This window comes from Dermacentor andersoni, chromosome 1 (genome assembly GCF_023375885.2).
Source record: "Dermacentor andersoni chromosome 1, qqDerAnde1_hic_scaffold, whole genome shotgun sequence".
Classification (NCBI taxonomy): domain Eukaryota; kingdom Metazoa; phylum Arthropoda; class Arachnida; order Ixodida; family Ixodidae; genus Dermacentor; species Dermacentor andersoni.
The window spans coordinates 153,116,670-153,136,839 of NC_092814.1; the positions used below are offsets into that span (position 1 = coordinate 153,116,670).

Sequence of the window (20,170 nt, forward strand, 5' to 3'; positions counted from 1 at the left end):
TTCTCGATGCACCTGCCGTGGTTGCTTAGTGGCTATGGTGTTGGGCTGCTAAGCATGAGATAGCGGGATTGAATTCCTCCCGGCCATAGTGGCCACATCTCGATGGGGGTAAAATGCGAAAACACCCATGTGATTAGATTTAGGTGCACATTAAAGAACCCCAGGTGGTCCAAATTTCCGGAATCCCCCACTGCAGCGAGCCTCATAATCAGATTGTGGTTCAGGCACACAAAACCCTACAATTTAATTTTGATTAACACTTCTAACTGGAATGACTTGCTGAATGAGCGTATAGTGTTAGTTGCACATTTCCGTGTACTCTCTCTTTACCTCCGCTGCTAGCTGCACGTCCAGTTTTCTATACATGGAAACCACTACCCCACATTGCTTGTTTGCATTTTGCACACACAGCCTGCCGCAAATAGAGTAGTACGAAATTTATGCTATAGCTTCATGGTTTTCATCTATCATCTTATTTCCCGCCAACAGGTGCACTTCTAAACACACCTGTGAAATGACAAGCACTCACAAAAACCAATCGGTAAGTTTCAGATCGGCTTTAACACTATGGTTTGGAAATAATGCTGTGCCTCTTCCAGGTACCACCTGCACACGCATTATGTAGCACCTAGTTGTGGCCTTAAAGGTGACAGCAGAGCAGGGGGGCTGTGCTTACGCATAGTCCCCAGGATTACACACCTGCAATTGTAGAACGGGAACCCTCCAGCAGTGTTACACCTTTTTGTTAAAGCTTTTAAAGCAAAGTTTTCTTTGCCTAACCCCCGGGGGTTTGGCATGGCTGCTGCTTATTTGGTATCTCGTTGTATATATTTGAGCATATGTAGCAGGTTCTGGGGCATTGTTGATCAAGTTTGCACAAAAACAGTGAAGGGCTTGGGGACTGTGCTAAGGTGGATCAGAGGTCTTGAAAGTCTTCATAAGAAAAGCCCATCGATGAAAACAACTTTTATTCAACCCATAAGCATAGCATGAAGAACATCACTTGCCATATGCTGTGAAACCACAAATAGCAAGCTCGTATATAATGGGCACAATGCTGCACATGCTGCTTCAGACTAAATATGCAACTAAAATGTTTCATCTTTCAACAAAAGTACATGTAAAAAAAAATAAGTGTTATGGAATGAAACTACAGTTCCCAATTTGAAAATGCAATTGTATGTAAATATACATAACAAAAGTTCATTCAACTCCCTTGCACATGCAAAAATTAAACAACAGTCATAAACACCAACAATGCAAAGCATGGCCCAAACTCTGTGCGCATTCGTCTCCTTTGGCACACATACAGAAGGTGACTGCATCGTCGGCACTGTATTGATATTCAAAGTAGTAGTGAGCGTGCATTTCTCCCTGCAGAACACATATATGGCGTGTCCAACACTGAAAAAGAAGATGAGATCGTTGTAGACTCAGCCAGCATACATGAGCGGCGTGATGAAATCGCTTCCATGTGACACAGATAAAAAGGCATTTTACTTGCCAGTTTCACCTCCCACAAAGTGGAGCTACTAGCAGGTTTTCAGGATTTCAATTGGCCAAACAACCCAGCTATTACATATTGATGGCAATGTGCATAAACTTGGCAGACTACTGCAAGGTTTGTTCTCAGGAACACTTCTAGGAAAAGTAGGACAATAAACACACCTAAAAGGCCCATCATAAAAACATTTTCGATTTGCCTTCCAGATATTTCTGATAGCAATAACAATAAGGCCGCTCACAACACCAGAACCTTCCCAATCCATCCACTAAAGGCTCATTATTTCTGTGGTTGTGTAGGGTCCCTATATACGGTGAAGTAAGTGCCATACCTACATTTTGGTGCCACCATTTCCTGCCCCCTCATACAAACACTTTACCCTCACAACACTCCTCTCACACGAATTGAGTCGACATCTGGAACTTCCTTCATGGCACTAAACAATGAAAGTGATGGCAAGGGGTGAAGGTCCCAGAGAAGGAAAGAAGCTGGACAGTAGGAATGGCACTAACTTCAAATATAGAAGGATCTTAGTTGTGACTATATGGGCTGCCAGCAACAAACATTTCTAGATTATTGTCGTGCTAAACTGCACCTGCACAAGGTTCTACTTGCGTTGTTGTTGCAATGGTACACTGCTTTTTTTTTTTTCCTCCCCCCATCCCCCTCTGCACATCAACCTTCATTTGACCAAAGAGGCGCATCTACCTACAGTGACACACTTTTTGACCTCTGAATGAGAAAAGTGACACCGCAAGTGTTGTATAGTTCTGGATGTATGCAAAGCTTTCCATTTCAATTCCTGCTCTTTCTTAACCCCTAAGTAGTAACCTGCATCCATCTGTAACACTCTCGAGATAACCAGGAGATGCTGACACCCTTTTATGTATGGTAATAGCAGAAAATTCAATGAAAGTCCCAGCTGCCTCTTTCATTACATCTCAAGTAACACTGTTGACTTAGCAATGGCAACAGCGCTGCAAGTGATGTACTAAAACACTACCAATGTTATATTGCTATATATATATATATATATATATATATATGTATTTATTGACCACACTAATAGCAGGAATTGAGACAAATATAGACTAGATGTAAATAGTAGTGGGGGAGGAGAAGCAGAAAGAAAATGCACATGTGTCCGGTGTACAGTAATGGGTTCTACACGTCGGTATGAGATAACTCTTATTTCTTTTTTTTTTTAACCTCCTGTCAAGCACCTCCAAAAATATAAAATGCAAAGAGTAGGCGGAAGAGCAAGAGAAACATAATGCAAAGCAAAACATCCGAGACAAGCGACAGCTTTTATTTTTACCAGCAAGTTCACTGAATTCATCTGTGGTAATTATTGTGCTGATATGATTGAAATGTAGTTAAAAATATATAACATTTCCATGGCGAAATTTGACACCCAAATTACGGTGGTCTTTACTCAAATATGTGCAACATATGGCAAGGAATGATGGAATCCAATGTTTTACAAAAAAAAAAAGGACTTAAAACATGCATATCTTCTTGCACCAAGCTGCTCAAAGTGAAGCCATGGCACAGTAGTGGTAGCAACCAGCCACTGTGCATATCCTGCTTCAGCCCATGGTGCCTCTGCATGTATAGATGCAGTGTGACCCACTGTTAAACAAACATGCATGCCTGTGATGCGTATGAATTTTTCTCTTTGGCTAGTTCTGGGGAAGTTGGCTAGGTAGCAGTCTATGTGCATTTGGTTACTATTATGGGTGTGAAATATTAAAAAAATTTAACACGAATTGTATATTGTTAGCTTCACGAGTGTGCCATTGGGCTAGTTGGTATATTATGTTAAGAACAGTACAAGAAATGGGACAGGAAAGGCCCCTTCTTGCAGTTTCTGTTCTTAACTAATAGTTTAATTCGAATAACGAATAATGATATGCACATGCATATATTAGAACATTTCTTTACTGCACATTAGAACATTGCAGTTACATTACCAATAAGAAAAAGTTGACTAAAATGTAATTAAGAGTAAAAGCTTGTTTATTTTACCCATGTTAAGCTGCACACTCGCTGTTTCAAAACCCATGCCCATTGCCTGTGAGATGTTGGCTTTCCTGCAGGGCTAAGCTGACCGGTCACTGGGCTTACCTCATAAGCTAAATTCCACCCGACAGGAGTGTGCTAAGTAGCATGAAAGTGGGCACACATTTGCATTTGCCCCTGCACTGCCAGAAATATACTCAAATTGGTTTGAATATTCGCGTTGTATCGAATGTTTGAAAATTTTCTAATTCATATTAATAAGAATATCAAAATGAAGATACTTGACTGGTATTCGAAATTTCTAAATATTCACACACTTTTAGCCACTGCATATGAGCACATACAGCAACTGAGTTTTGAGTTCTTGCACAGTGCATTGACCAATTGTGTGCTGCAGATAAAGTGCCTCTAAAGTGCCAGCCATGTGGTCACATGACAAAGGAAGCAGCATCAATTTTGTTTCTTGGAAGCAGCTGGAACAAACTTTATCAATAACAGCGAAATAAAGACCAGCCCAAGTGGTGTAACGTGCCAACAAAGCTTGCATAACATGTGGCCGAGTAGTTAGTCAAGACCACCAGCCTTCTGTGTTGATGCCAAATTTTCTGAACCCTAAGAAATTAGCCATGTGTGGCAGTAAGTTACTGAAAGAGTACTACTCATTGGCTTAACTTGGCAAACAAAATGCAGGCTGTATGACTGTCTTATGCTAGGAAAATTTAGAGAGATAAAGTAAGGACTATATTGACATCTGGATGTTCCAAGGAGGCTTTTCACCAACCACCACAGTTCGGAACGGCTTCCAAATATTCAGGAAGGGGCTATAATGCAACAGAAAGCAAGTGCACATGATGCCTTCACTTGAGACACCACATACAAATGCAGCACATTCTATCAGTTGTGTAAAGAAAATCAGCTGTGTGCACAAGTTTACATGATATGATAAAAAGAACACAGAAAGAATTGCCAAGAAACTGTTAGTGACCTTCAAGATGTTCACCGTAACCAATAATGTAGAACCATATAATGTAAACTAATAATGAACACACTAATTACGCACATAAAATAAGTGCCTAAAGGTCGAGTCTTCTCTTTGAAAATGGCTGCAGCTTGCACGTGCAGCTGGTACCTCATTACAGATTGTATTTGCCGTGGGAGTCATTAGTATAGAAAGCACAGTGTCATGGTGACTTTTACTGTAGATCTCCCATTCCAAAGTAGGATGGATTCACTCATTTCTGTCTCAGGTGCCTCACAGTGAATAGCTTCACAGGCGCTGTACATAAAGCAATATTTCTTCACAGAGCTATTCTTATACTCAATTGCTCTTCCACAAAACTAAATGAACAGTAATAATTCTGCTGATAACATTGCTATCAGCAGTGAAGTACACATGATAGAGGTGTCAGTGGATACATTCAAAATTTTAACTGTGGTCAGCAGCTAATAACTTCAGTTGCTTAGCAAGCCTGTGCATGGCATGACCAGCTGGCTGCACTAGAATGTCAGCTATAGGGTACGTGTGCAAAGTCTTTCAAAAGTCAGCACAGATGTCCATCTTGTGTGTGCTTATGTGCACACACGTTAGAGCATACATGCATGAGTTTTGCACAATTCCTGGTCACAGCAGTTTACTGGTGCCTGAAATACAAATACGTTTTCACTGCTGCGACATGGAATATCCACATCACTGCCTGGGATTTTCAAGCAGGATTGTAAAACATGCCGAGTGCATGAGGCATAGTCCTGGCCTTATCCCTATGTGTGCTATAGGGAAGGAATTCACAAGACTGCAACCACATACTCACATTCAAGCTGAGATTACCTGCAGCAGAGTACGGATCATCATGTGTGCCGCATTCACTAGTGCATTTACTAGTGCATTCACTAGCGAAACAGTGAAGCCTTGTGGCTCTTCTTTCACACCACAGAGCACACATCATGGCTAGCAGCAGCATACAATGTCTCCATGCAATTGATGCCACAAATATTGAGGGCATTAGACAGCAAACCACCACCACCAAGAACAAAAGTAAGAAAGAAAATAAAGCCACCAAAGAAAAAGGTCATTAAGGTGATAAGATCACTGCATTCTCTCTTCCAACCCCCAGTTGTACTAGCTGCAACTTTGGTGGCACACTGCAGAATCCAGTGCACAGTACAAGGGCTGTACCCCGTATGTGATTCACATTGTGAGCCACTTGCATGCTTACATATGGCTGCCATACATGAGCAAATCATATGTAGGTGGATGGTTCAGTAAAAGTGCTTGCAGAATGTGGCTTCACATCTTCACACCCAATGACAGGCATGATAGCCTGGTATTCACCTCAAAGTACACTGTGCATTTCAGTATATTACACACATTCATACCTACCAGAATAAGAGAATACTAGAATTCTCTATATCTGTATATCTGTATATAGACTTCAACTACCTGAACTACTGCATCTATGTAATCTAATACAGTGTTTAACATGAATAAAAATAGTGCTCCCATCTTGTACAGTCCCCTTATGTGGAAAATAAATGGTGAAAATAAAGCAGCTATACTTGGCGCATTACTGCTTACACGATATAACTGTGTTGTACTGCAGTGAAGATTAATGATAAGCTTTGCCTCTTGTGTGGATTTTGCATACGAACATTATGCTTCGAAAATTAACAATGCCCATGTTGCAATGCCTTCCAACTATCCTGACTTCTTGACCTTCACTAGCACATAACCCTCCATGAACAACTCAACTATCAGGAAGCCAGTTAACTAAATAAAATATTACCTGTACTAAAAAGAAAAAAAGATTCTAAATGTAGTATCTCCACTTTGACCGAAGTGTACCCACCATTTAAAGTAAAGTATCACCAAGTTTAACCAAATGCCTGCTGCTAATAATGGTGCACATGTGCACAATAAGGTGTACAGTCAACACTCGGACCAAATAATTTGATGCAAAAAATGAACTGAGTGGGGAATGCTTGCAATTGAACATCGTAGACGCATTATTGCTTCGCTACCATGGGCACTAGAAAAATATGCAGTGAAACCAAAGCTAAAATATAAGAAAAATACTTGGGTAAGCCCTCAGCACACCCGCATACAATCCTCTGGAATAAACAATACCACCACTGCTATATCACATACTCTTATATAAGCTAGAAAAATTTTTTTTAAATCGTGTGGTGGTCTCCTGAATAGAGACCTAAGATCAAATGTACAACCTTACATTATAATATAATCAAGATACAACCGTACATACTATGCATTTATCACTCTGCATATGTCATTCTGCATAATAGCGTGATGCATTATATATGGAAAAATATAACATTGCATGCCTTTACAGCATGCTGCAAAATAAGAACAAGGAAACCTATCTGTGATCGTCAAGAGCAACAGCGACCAACAAGGAATGGCATAGAGCAGGCCCCACCCAATGCTCTTTACAACGCCTGTGACTTGGCAGTTATGATCGAGGCTTCAGTGGGGAAGACGCAAAGACTAAGAGCATAACATGTGGAAAAAGCCCTTCAGGCACAGATGCGTTTGCTTTCAATGGCAGGAGGCCATAGCATCTAGATGAGAGGCAGCCCGGACTTCTTCAGCAACCGTGGAGAAGGCTCAGAGCTTCAGCAGCTCTGCAGCGCTGTTCAGGCAGCTCAGCCTTAAGCAGCAAGACGAGTGCCGAACATGCACGTTCACATGGAAGGTCCTTACGGAGCTCAGGTCGTGCGTTTCCCAGCATACAGCCTTGAAAAGTACAAGACAATAGGTTCATCAAGCAGAATAACATGTGGTACCAAAGAAAGCACTGGTTTTTCAGCTTCCTAAATGATCAAGTAGTATGTGACAAACAATGCTGATGCAATACACCATAGTGTGATCACTTCTCCTTACTTAGAACAATGATTGTAAACGAAAAATTGAGGCCTGTGTACACCGAATTCGTGTATTGGACTTAAGTTAAAACATGTTCCAGGAGCCCAGTATGCAAATTCAATAAATAATGGGTAAAAAGCAGAAAAATAGTAGGGCGGTATGATTTGAGCACATGGAAAATGCAATTGACTGAACAAACTCAGTGCAAATAAAACAAGAATTCGAAATGCAGACTTAGAGACCAGGGCGTAAGAACTCCAAATGGACCAAAACTATTTAACGACCCGGTAAGCAAACTGTTTTCATGGCTTTTGTAGAAAGGGAAGTCATATTTTTGCAAGCTGACAAAAGTTTCCAGCTGGCCTTACCTATTAGATTTAAAAAATCAATCTCCGGTACCACTCTCAGAACATGCCAGGTTTTTCTACTATTGCACCTAGCTTTAAAGAAGCAGTCCTCAAGAACTGAATATAATTTAGAATAAAAATTCAATATTTTTTTTATTCAAGCTCTACAGAACCTGATATTCAATATTTTCAAATATTCCTCTATGGCTTACTAGTACGGGTTAAGAACAGTTGTTATTCACTATCAAGTAGGGATGTGTTATATTAGAAATTTTGGAATACCGGTCAAATACGTTTTTAATATTCGTATCCAATTTGAAATCCAGGCATTTACAATTTTTGTCATGTTGTATGTGGTGCAAATACTCAAAACGAACATACCACTGGCCGTACAGAAGCAGACAGGATTCTTTGCGTCTGTTCTTACCTAATCTGCCAATGTATGCCCAATTTTCTGCTATACTACACGCTCCATCATGGTGGAATTTAGTGCACAAGGTAAATTTTGCCACCGGAAGACTAAGCTTTGCAGAAAAGCCATCTTCTCAATGTGTATGGACACAAGCCTGAACAGCGAGGACACAACTTAGCACACCGATAGGCAATAGGGGAGATTGCACAAAAGAGTTCAACAGCAAATGCTTTTCGAGGGAGTATAGGTCCAATGGGCCAATCCCCATCAGCAATGCGTGTTCACATGGCCTCACTATACAAATGCAAACGCTGCCTGCCTATCTGGCCCCTCAGTGCAGCACATTGCATGCTAGGACCGGATCGTCCATCTTTCGATGCATATCGCACATTTCATCACAGAGAGATGGACGATCTGTTACCGCAATACGTGCCTGAATGGGACCGGGGCACAGTTCCAGCGGACAATGGACAATTCGCGATGGGTGTTATGATGATGCCTGCATGCATCGCTCTATGTTAAAAGGCATTGTTCTAAACATACAAACATCCTTGGTTGGGGTTGTAATCAGAATCAGACATAAGCAAATACCCTAATTTTTTTTTATTAGCGCCTCACCACACAAGCTTTATTCTTTTTTTCACTGTCATCCTCACCCTGTAGGATTTCCATGCCCTCCTTCACCCTCAGTACATGATTTCCCTCCCACCCTCACTCACCCTCAACTAGCAAGAATGTTTAGTCCACCCTCACACTCAATTTCAACCCTCAAGCACAAGCATTATGTGATAGTATAAAGGTTAGTGCACCCCGCTCTAAAACACACTGCTGCAGGGACATGGATTTGGATCACAGTGGTGATGGCGGGCAAAGTGCTTTCGGTGCTCAAGGCTTTTTGCCGATGTTTATACGTAACATCTAATGCGTTGAAATAATAAAACCGTGGATCAACATGTACTCTTCTATTAGTAGGTCTGTGTGTTTTAGAGGTGCCTTCAAGGCAATCAATATTATACATATAAATATATTATAAGTCCCTTTGCTGTGACTCGGATTGTCTGTAGAGCAAGTAATACAGTGCGATAATAGGTTAAGATTTCCCCCCCTAGGGTGAGGAGGAAGCTGAGAATGACTAAGAGGCCCAGTGACAACAATTTGACAATGATGACTACAGCCACTATCATTTCTGTAATGTAAAGAAAGAACAGATGGACGGATGAATGAACAGACAGATGAACGGACACAGCACACCAAGTTTCAAGCTTTTAACTGCTGCCACCAGTAAGGTAAGCAAATATCCCAGAGATACTTTGGTCCAAAGAAAAACTTAAGGACAAAATCTTGAGAGTAAATATACTGACCTAAGAGCAACACAGCATTGCATTGAATTGTTGGGTTAAGGCTCTTCATGTGACCAAGGCATAAGGTCACAAATGTGGACATGTGTTGTTCAAGATCAATCACCTACAACATAAAAAACAACAACTAATGAAGCAGGTAGAAGCTCATTCTGAATCACAAACAATGTTACACACAATGAGCCCAGTAAGCAATACTATCATGGACCTAGCAGATGGCATGGTCTGCACTGCACTATCACTACTTAACCTTGTAATGACCAATGTATCACATATATGCTATGCTGTCTTGATACTTCAAAATTTCAATTTAGGTAGGAAAACCTTAACTTATAGCTTATAGTACAGTTCTTTATATGCTGGATAAATTTTTCAGCTGTGGATAGTTCAGTAAACCAATTACTAAATATTACTTTACTAAGTTACAAGTAAAAAAAAAAAAAAACATTTCATTGTTCTTTTGCAAAAATGTACTTTTTAAGGTCAGAAATAAAGAACAAGTAGTTGTAACTTTCCTTGAAGTGGAACTGTGCTTGGGCATTGCAGAGTTTAAAAAGAAGTGCCGACACATATTTTCGAAGTTGTTCAAGCACTACCACACACTTTAAAGACTTAAAAAGAAGACACTTAGCAAGTATGAAAGTGGGTAAACATCTGGTATCGAAATGCTAAACCTGGCATCACCAACATCATCATAATGTCATGACACCGAGCAAAATCTGCCAAGGTCATGTAGCATTAAGGCTAGGTAGGATTACATTGCTTGTTTCATCTGGCTATACTTGCATGAGGCAGCTGTACCAATCGCAGAATGAAGCAAGTCAATGCATCATGACGTCATCCCATACTACCTCCTGGGCACCAAAATAAAAACTGGACTGTATGAATGAGTGTCCTTTAAGATACTATGTTGCTTTCCAGTATTTCTTCTATGCTTAAAGCAACCAGACCTTCATTTAATGAAAAACAAAAATGACAAGTCAGAAATGTCTTTTCATAACAGCTCTTTGAATTATATGTAAACTGAGTAAGACCAAAATTCTTCAATAAAAATTTATACCTTTGTCATAGAGCTGTTCAGTAAGCAGTTGATGAGCTATTGTAACATACTGTAAGGTCATCCTCTACAAATAAACTTCTCATGCAGCAAATGACACCGATGATCTTAAGAGTGAATGCATGCACACAATTGTGAAGCAGTGGTCTGCTTATTTCTTCAACGTGAAAACAATCACCTTAACATCTTAAGAGCAATTTTTTTTACTTACCAACTGTACTATAATGGCAAATTTTTTTTTACAATATGCTAAATATATGTGTTAGAACACATAGATATAACTAAAATAGTGCAGAATATCTAATTCAATAAAGTCACGACAGAGTGTCTAGCACCATCTATATAATATGAAAGAAAAGTTCACCGACGATTACGATACTCCCCAATGCTAAATTTCAGCGCAGTTATATACGTGTTTTCATTTCGCGATGTATTGGCTGGTGCGAACGATGTCTCATGCAGCACGTTGCAAACAGAGTGAAGTGTGGTGAGACTACCTCGCCAATTGTGATGCGTGGACATGATTCACAGCAGCCGCCGCAGACAGACCTCCGCTCATTTAGTGCTTTGTTTCCGTACAGACAACGCGCGCTACTCTGGCACCATCTTGTAGCCATTGTTCCCACAAAGCCCGTGGTGCCCCTGGCATTACTCTTTTCTTCTCTCGCTTTTGTCGTATTCTCCTCCTCCGCTTACCGCCTCATGGTTCTGCTGCACTCCCCTCCTCCACCTTCCTCCTCGCGCTCTCTTCGCTATTGCCATCTTTCATCCGCACTGCGCATTAGCTCTTTCCTACTTTTGCTGTGCTTGTTCGCTCGGTTACAAGGACACCGAGGGACGATGCCGACGCTTTCCATAGGAACAAGCGCCTGAGAGCTGCACTCTAATATCACCATTTCCTCTGCACACAACAAGCCATTCAAAAAGTGGTATAATACCTATGCCGAAATTGTCTGTCTCTTTCACAAAACTTTGTAACGGGGGCTCTAATATTCAGTGATTATATGCTTGTGCACATCCTGACATTACATACACATCTGAAACACACACACACACACAAGATGAAAAAAGATGAAAAAGGACTAAAATGGAGGAAATGATGAACAGCACTGCAAAGTCCCTTTATTCCTATCTGTGTATGCGTAGCGTAAAAAGTTACATCAGTAAGAGAAAAGTAACCAAAACGTACCATGACTTTTGTGAGGTCACTAATGAACTCTGAGTAGTGCAGATGGGAGCCATCAGGCAAATGCCTCTGAAACATGTTGTTCACGTCCTCAGAACCTAGCAGTGGCCCCAGCTTCTTCAAAGTTGCCTTGCATGCCTGCGAGAAGAGACCCTAATGTTAACTTTCTTGCTCTGGTTTTCCGTTATGTATGCAATAATTTTATATGTAAGAAAAATAAGCAGTGCCTAGAGTTCAATATACTGGGGGACTGCAGTGATTAAATGGCAATAAAAGCAGCAAGAACGAATGAACACAAACTGCAGTGCTGTAGTCATATTGCATTGTATTTTCTTTGATTATGCAGAATGAACACCGCCAAACCTAAGTGTTATCAGGTTTTAGCTATTGCATCCCACCCATTTTAATGTGCTAGTGGTGCACCGCAATGGCTTCAGCTGTGCAGTTCTAACAAGCTTAAAATTTATGTGGTGTCAAATGGCAGAATGGTTGGTAATAAGCACTGACCTTTACAACCTGCTTGTCACCTTCGTTCAAGTGCACAAGCAGCGTGATCACGTTGCTGATGGCCTGTTCCACAAATGCATCTCGGAATTCTCCCTCTGCAAAGCGGGCCAGGTCTCCGAACAGCTTGAACGCTGCTGCACGCACTTCACCTTTTTCCTGAGACATTCACGTAACAAAACAAATGTGTCCATCTGTATTTTAATATCCAAAGTAATCATTACTGTACTAAATAGACACATCCTTGAATGCACAAAAAGCCCTTTGAACTTCCAAGAACATATCCAAGACAATCATTACTGTACTAAATACACACATTCCTGAAGGCACAAAAAGCCATTCAGACCCCAAGAAAACATGTTCTAACACTTAAAACGATCAAGCTTAAAACAATTTAGACTTACTGCAGTCTACACTGACTGCTGCAAGCAAAGAGTGCACATTAAAACTTCTGGATGAAGTTATTGAATGGAGGAGCTGTAACGATGTGAAATTCCAGAACACTACCCTTACATGACCGATGCACCAAAGCCTCAGCACCAATAAAAAAAAAGTAGAGCCAAATACAGCACTTAAATATCGTTTTTTTTAATTAAAAGCATTTATCATCTTTAGATAATTTTTTTATCAACAAATTCTAGTGAAGAAATTTTCCTATTTGTTGCAAATAAATGTTTAAGAAACAAACACCTGTGTTAGTTATTATGTTTTATAAGTGTAATTGAATATATTGCTCACTTCAGGAATAAAAAAAATTCTAGGGTGCCAAAACCAAAATATGATTATAAGGAATGCCGTAGTAGGAGACTCTGGAATAATTTTGACCGTTTGGGGCTTCATGCACCCAATGCACAGTACAGAAACGTTTCTGCCTTTTGCCCCCATCGAAATACGGCTGCTATGGCCAAGATTTGATCCTTCGATCTTGGGCTTAGCAGTGCAATGCTTTCAAAACCACTACGCCGTCATGGCAGCTCAGGAATTGTCCAGCAGAATTTGTTATAACTTGTTTTAGTGGTTGAAGCAAAATCAGATGCTAAACTAGTTGGCACTTACTCCCTAGAGCTCCAGAAGGAAAAAGACAATGATGTGTGCACTTAAAATAATCTGTATTATACAAGATATGTACAAAAATAAAAATTACGCAGATCCAGAACACGTTTTGGAATCTATGTTAAGCGAAGCTTTCGTGAAGCAGCTAAATGCAATAAATTTGCCCATTCCAGTCTTGCGTCTATGGCGTAAACTGGCGTGTGCATATGTGCTCTTGTGCACCCATGCTACGTAATGTGACAACTCTTATATTGCTTTGTATTTCTTCCTTTCTTCTTATTTATTTTAAGTGTACCATCCGCTTGTTGACCATTCAAGAAATGAGCCACAGAATTTAGCAAGTGTGACAGCTATTAGAAGCAAGTGTGAGAACTATATCGCGCATAGGTAAATGTGGTACACTGGACTGTGGATATGGGTTTGTGACCGATAGGAAAACAAGTTAGGTGCAGGGACCATGGACTTCTGTATCAGTCCTGACTTGCACAAAATTTCTAGTCTGTGTCGTATACCACAGAGGGAGAGAAAGAAAACTCTTTTGTGGTCACGGCTCCATTCTACAAGTCCCAAGCTCGAATGGCCGTGGTGATGTCGCAGGTCCACCAGATTAGCGCCTGCTAAACTTTTGGGTTTACATTTCGTAGCACAGCCTCCCAGCTGCTCAGGGTTGGGATGAGGTTGCTGCAGGCTTCGTCCAGGAGGTGAACTCCATAATGCTGCAGCACTCCAGTGATATGTGAAATCATGTAAGAGAGCCCCCAAAGCCTGGGCAGCACAGGAAATAGGATGCGGGGTGGAGAATGGGGAAAGTGTTGTACTCGATTTGCCTTACAGCCACCCCGTTCTCTCAAGATAAGGATGGGTGTGGGGGTGGGAATCTGAGTTGGCACTGCCTATAGTTGTCCAGAGTCTCTCAATACAAGAGGGGTGCGAATCGTATGTACAGTCAGCCGCAAAAGTTTACGGGACGCAGGATTTGCCAAGAAGCTCAATTCTCGCGAAGCGTGGTCACACAGCCTCGAATTAAATGTTCCAGCATGTAGTAGCCTTCGCCACCTACACAGTGATTCATTAAATACGAAGTGTCATGCCTTAACAGTGCAGGAATTCACATTTCAAGGGGAAACAGCATCCCGCAAACTTTTGCTGTTGACTGTACACTTCATCTGGTTTGGATAGCTCTTCCTTTGGTGCCTGGCAAGTGAGTTCTCACATACCATGGAGTTTCATGCTAAAATTACTAGAGAGAAATTTGGTGCAGCAATAGTTCAGTCCCCATGAAAATCGTGGTTTTGCAGAAAACAATCTTTTCTATGATTTGTCATGAATTTGTTGACTAAGTATGTTGCAACATTGTCCAATGATCATTGTGGTTCAAATGTGTAACATGCTAAACTCTAACTGTTTGTTTAAAGCCGGTAAACATTTTGCCGTCATATTTAATTCATTACAATGTGTAAGTTTAAGCGCATAAGTAAATCACAACACTTGAGTATACGTGCGATTAACCTAGATGATGTTTTGCATGCATAATTACTTTTTACACTCAAAACGAGATTTTTTGTTAGTAGACTTCTGAAAACAATGCTAGCTCTACAAAAATTTTGCAATAACAAAACGAACTTAAAAGACTTCATATAAGAATCCGCAAGGTTGTCTGAAGCTAGCAGTTTAGGCAAATTTATGTCTTTCTCATTATGCTGGATGGATAGTCACATACCGGCAGTGCATACAAACAATAGGTGGCGTCCAAACCCTGACGTCTATGACACATTTCTGGCTCCCGAAATTGCTTCCACCACATTCAACCAGCAAAACCATAGCCTTTAAGATCCGCATTCTAAATCCAGAGGGCGTGTCTCTTTGTGGCATGGGTTTGGACACCACCTATAGCACCATATTTTTTTCTAGTAATCTTAGTATGAAGCTTTAATGCATGTGTGAGGATTGAGGTGCCTTGCTGCATGTCATTCCCTGCTTACATGCATTGCCAACCATTTGCTAAGCTCTATATCTGGAAACTGCCACCCTAGCGAGACCATGGCAGGCACTGCAGTGTACTAGAGCTGCCTGTCCCATGCAAACCGTGTTCCTTACTACCGAGGGTTCAGACCCATGTTACATGTAAGCTCACGTCACAGGGACATGCCCTGAATGGCCTCTCCATGATCACCACCCTGGCAACATGTTCCTGAGCTCAGAATTGCTCAGTGCTCCCTTCCTTGCCACAAATTTTAAGATTACATTATGGGGTGTTACATGCCAAAACCACTTCCTGATTATGAGGCACGCCGTAGTGGAGGGCTCAGGAAATTTAGACCCCCTGGGGTTCTTTAATGTGCACCTAAATCTAAGTACATGGGTGTTTTCGCATTTCGCCCCCATCAAAATGCGGCTGCCGTGGCCGTGATTCGATCCCGCGACCTCGTCCTCAGCAGCCCAACACCATAGCAACTGAGCAACCACGGCGGTTACTTCCTTGCCACAGCAGATACCAAAGATGCTCCACAAGTCCACTGTAAGTTGAAAGTGGGACCTTTGCTCCCATGACTTAGCATGGTGAAGTGCTACCCAGTCAGCCTAGCACGGCAGTTGTGCATTACCCACTCTACCTTGCAAAAGCCTTGAACCATAAGCAGTGGCTGTCATGGCGTAGTGTATAGTGGTTTAATGAACCTGCTTTCTGTTGGTGACCTGGCTCTAGGACGTTCACTGTGGTGCGTCAGAGTTGTCAAACCCTGCCACAGCATTCCTTGTGTGCTGTGGAATGGAGGAATGCCGTGCCACTTCTTGGCTATCACTCACAAGATGAGCTTTGTGTAAGTCCATCTTCAAATATATCAGAGCCCAGAAGTTACATTTTGCTATTGCTTGTTATGTGACATGCAGAAAATTTTCACAAGGCTGCTTCAAAGCACCAAATGGAAGGAAAACAATACCGAGCAACACGTGGAATCAGCGCTACTAAATTACTGTAAAGTTTAAACTCTGCCTAGAAATCCCACAAAAACATAACCCCATTCTGCTGCCTGCCACACCAGCTGGGTGACCTCTGTCTCTCATGCACCACACAGCACACAACAAAGAGAATCGTGTGGCATTGCCTTCAAGAATGGCACTAAAATGTCATACATTGTCCCGTTCACCACCATGCAACAGACAACAAAGAGCAGTCAGTGGGATTCTTCGATATGTTGCACCAGACTGTCCAGGACTGTCCAAGACACTGCACATACAACACTAATTGGCTGAAAGCACCACTTCAGGCAGTCTGGGACTGTCAGAGATGGATAATAGAAGAGGCCTCGTGAGGCTTGGCATCAGAGGCTGGCAGCATGTCAGAGGCCATGTGATGTATTGCATCTTTCCAAAGTTTGCTGCGTGGCAGTGTGCACTTGCAGATGGCTTATGTGGAAGGCAATGAGTGGAAAAGGGTCAAGTGCAACATGACATTTAAGCAACAAACTCGGTAAACACTGGCAACTTACAGGGTAAATAGAAAACACAAAACTCTAAGCCACCTTTTCAAACATAGGGCGCAGCCGGAGAGCCACGGTTGTAATGAAGCTTCCAACATCCTGCTGATCTGCATGGCACAGAAGTGTCGTAAGTCCGTTGATTGCTTCCAGCATGATCTTCTGCTCTGTATCATCCTTGTCATCAAGACCACTGATCATGGCGGATAAGACAGTGCCAGAGTAACGATGAACCTGCACAACACCCAAAACTTGCATACTAAGGAGCAATTCTGAGATGCTGCAACAAAGCCTTATATTCTTAAGAATATGTCAGAATACCAGTTGCTTACTACAGAATCAGTTCTACGCCAACAAAAAGCAAGGTGCTTTTTTTTTCAACTAGGCTTCACAAAACACGTCGACATGGTGACAATTAAGTATATTTTGTTCATCCGGAGTTGAATTTTGCCATGCTTGGCAAAGAAGCCAGAACATTTGCTTTGCAGGTGCTTAAAGGCATGCATGCACAAGATATCCCAGGCAAAAAGTAAACTAGAAGCTTCCACAACGTAATTTCAAGTAATGACACCATGATCGCATATGCTGATCGCTGCTCAAAAGCAGCGATCAAAACAGACTTTCAGTAGACTCCCTTTAAGACAAACTTTTTCATCTGAATTTTCTGGTATTCTGATTGCTTGGAGGTCTCTGCTTAGTTTTCCATAGGCACAAAGCAAAAAAGTTTACCAATTTGCTCATAGAGAGAAGTTAAAGGGGCATTGAAACACTTCTTGAACACAATAAGAAAATGTTCATGATCTGTAGAAAATGCTGTCATGAACATGCTAGCCAAATATTATTCCACTGCATGCAGTAGGGAGCTAACAATCTTGCATAAAAGCTCACTGTCTCTCTCCTGCTGCTTTCAAAGCCCCTATATCACATTCCACCTATCATGTTGCACAACTACATGACATCCTTTAAACACTCATATTGGGAAGCCATTGAGTGGCTGTCCACACATTCTATCCATCCTGTCACCGCTCCGGCCGCTTTGTCATATGCCAACCTTGAAAAGTTACCAGAAGTTCTCCATGAAAGTAAGAAAAAGAAAGAAAGGAGCAATAGGCAGGGCATTACTACCGACACCATCCGAGCTGATGGGAAACATGTTGAGGAACAGGAAAAGTAAACATTGTGCTCTTTATATTCCACTCTAAGCCCTTTTCAAAAATTTCTGCGGGAATACAGTAGACTCCTGTTAACTCCTCAGGCTCTGTGTGGCAAAATATCTATATTTAAGACATGTTGCCAATATATTGAAACACTTCTAATTGGAACTGTGCTGCAAGTGTGAATAACATGTTTTACATAAAGTGCTTTAATAAAACGAGTTTGAGGGTAGGTGCCAGAGTGTTTGTTCTCAATGCCAGTATACCGTCATCTAGCGGGTTCCCTTTTTTTAATTGTTTTTCATGCACATTTTCCAAGTCACTGGATGAGCGCTTTTCATGTATACTAGATATGAAATCATTGATGTTTTCATCTCCGATGTTCCTGTAGAAAGTTCTCGCATGGAGTCCGTATTCTGTAAACTAGAGAAAACTCTTTGAAGAACTGAAAATTCTGAATCCTTTCTACAGTAATATACTTATTATTATTCTGAAGAGGCAAGAAATGCAGTAAAAGTAAATATTTAAAAGACAGAATCAAATGGTGCCTGAAGGGGGATAAGATGAAGCCAATTAAGTCAAAATTCCGAAACTAAGGAACAATGTCATATCACTTGGTTTTTTTTTTTTTTACATAAACCTGAGATTTGGCTGAACTTTGGCAGCTGCCACTGACAGTTGCTACTCTGCTGAGTGAGAGGCAGACTTTGAGGAGGTGGCTACACAAAAAGCAAATTGTGTTTCTGCACATATAAGTAGCAATGCCAGCATTGGCAATGACATGGAAGCTGTGGGGCTGACATATAGAAACAATAATTGAGGAAGTCCTCTATGCCTGCCTCTGCAGGTGAGAACACTGCACAGGAGACACAAGAACAAGCTTCACAAATGACACAGCTGTTATAGCCCTGAATACTTTGATGCATTCTTTAATATAATGGCATTATATAGACCCTTTGGCAGCGATCCCGTAGGCACCGAAATGTTTGATCACATGGTGATGCGTCCATTGCTTGCCTCAGCTGCTTCCGTTGATTCTGTGTTTAAAACGAATATGCAAGACACCCCGGTGTGGCTAAGCAAACCTCTGTTTCGGTGGATAATGTAGACGGTGACTGGGTGAACAACACGAAGCTTTGGCCACAGCTCCAAAGAGCATGTAAGCGCCTTTGGAGCTCATTAACGGCTTATCCAAACGGCAGGAGCAGCGTATACGTTGCTAAGCAGTGCTAGAACTGTAATCCAAGCTGTCCAAACTTTCTGCTTATGAATTAATCAGGATCAGTGTGTTTTGCTCTTCATTATTTGTTTGGCAAAAACTTTGAAGCAGCGGCTTGTCACATTTCCAACTAAGAAAAGTTCCTCAGTGTGGTCACCATCTGATTGTTTATTTCCTGCCTAATTGCTTGCAGGTGTGGTTAGTTGTGACAGATTTGTTCTTGCTGTGCACTAGGCTTGCAATGTAGATGTTCTGTACTTTGCAATAGCTTGTAGCAAAGACGTATTATCGCTAGTCCCTCGCTTACTCTGTGAACTCTCATGAAACGTCATTCTACTCCTCATTCTCCTCCTCCTCTTCTTCATTCATCCCTCAATGCAATGGTTCTTTCTATTCTCACCCTGCTTCCCCCGCACTTTCGCCTCACGGACCATATGAAGCATCCTCTTGGACAGTTGTACAGTCAACGTCCAATTTTTCGTACTCCCTAGGAACCGCGAAAACGTCCGAAAAATAAGGAAATCAGAAAAAAATTATGCATGCCTTTTACTGCCCCCAAGGGCAGAAAAAGCCTGTAATTTGAGCCTGGGCTCAAATCGCCACAGGCACATCTAAAAGAAGCTCTGAAGGACTGCCAGTACACTTATTAAGCATATCGGTGCTCGTAATGCGACAGGAGACCGCATGTTCATGCGTGTATAATTAAGAAATACAAACTGTCTCCAGTGACAATTGTCCCTTCCCACGTTTGTTATGTTTCACCGCAATACGTTCGCATATGCTTCACCGTGTAACATTTCTGTATTGAGGCGAAGCTGACTTTTGGGAACCGGCATTATGCAACGCGTCGTGCTTGCCGAGCTTCGAAGCCAATCCCGAGGATTACAAAGGCGGAGTCGGTGCCATTGCTGACAACGGCGAATTCTTTCAATGAAAACCATACCACCGAATGGCAAGAAAGCTAATAGCGAATGTCGAAGCAGCAAGGCCTAGTGTTGCCA

General features: G+C 41.6%; 1 protein-coding gene across 2 annotated transcripts in view; it reads right to left on the reverse strand.

Annotated features, from left to right (window-relative positions):
* Positions 1-951: 951 nt before the first annotated feature.
* The window catches only part of c11.1 (maestro heat like repeat family protein c11.1), a 213,933-nt gene continuing 194,714 nt past the window's right edge, over positions 952-20,170 (reverse strand). For both annotated transcript variants that reach the window (XM_050194373.3, XM_055062171.2), the window contains exons 32-36: positions 16,842-17,030; positions 12,271-12,426; positions 11,767-11,901; positions 9,524-9,626; positions 952-7,274 (exon numbers count right to left, since the gene is read on the reverse strand). In XM_050194373.3, coding sequence (XP_050050330.1) covers positions 7,126-7,274; positions 9,524-9,626; positions 11,767-11,901; positions 12,271-12,426; positions 16,842-17,030 — 732 coding nt within the window. In that variant the 3' untranslated portion in view covers positions 952-7,125. The remainder of the gene's footprint in view (positions 7,275-9,523; positions 9,627-11,766; positions 11,902-12,270; positions 12,427-16,841; positions 17,031-20,170) is intronic.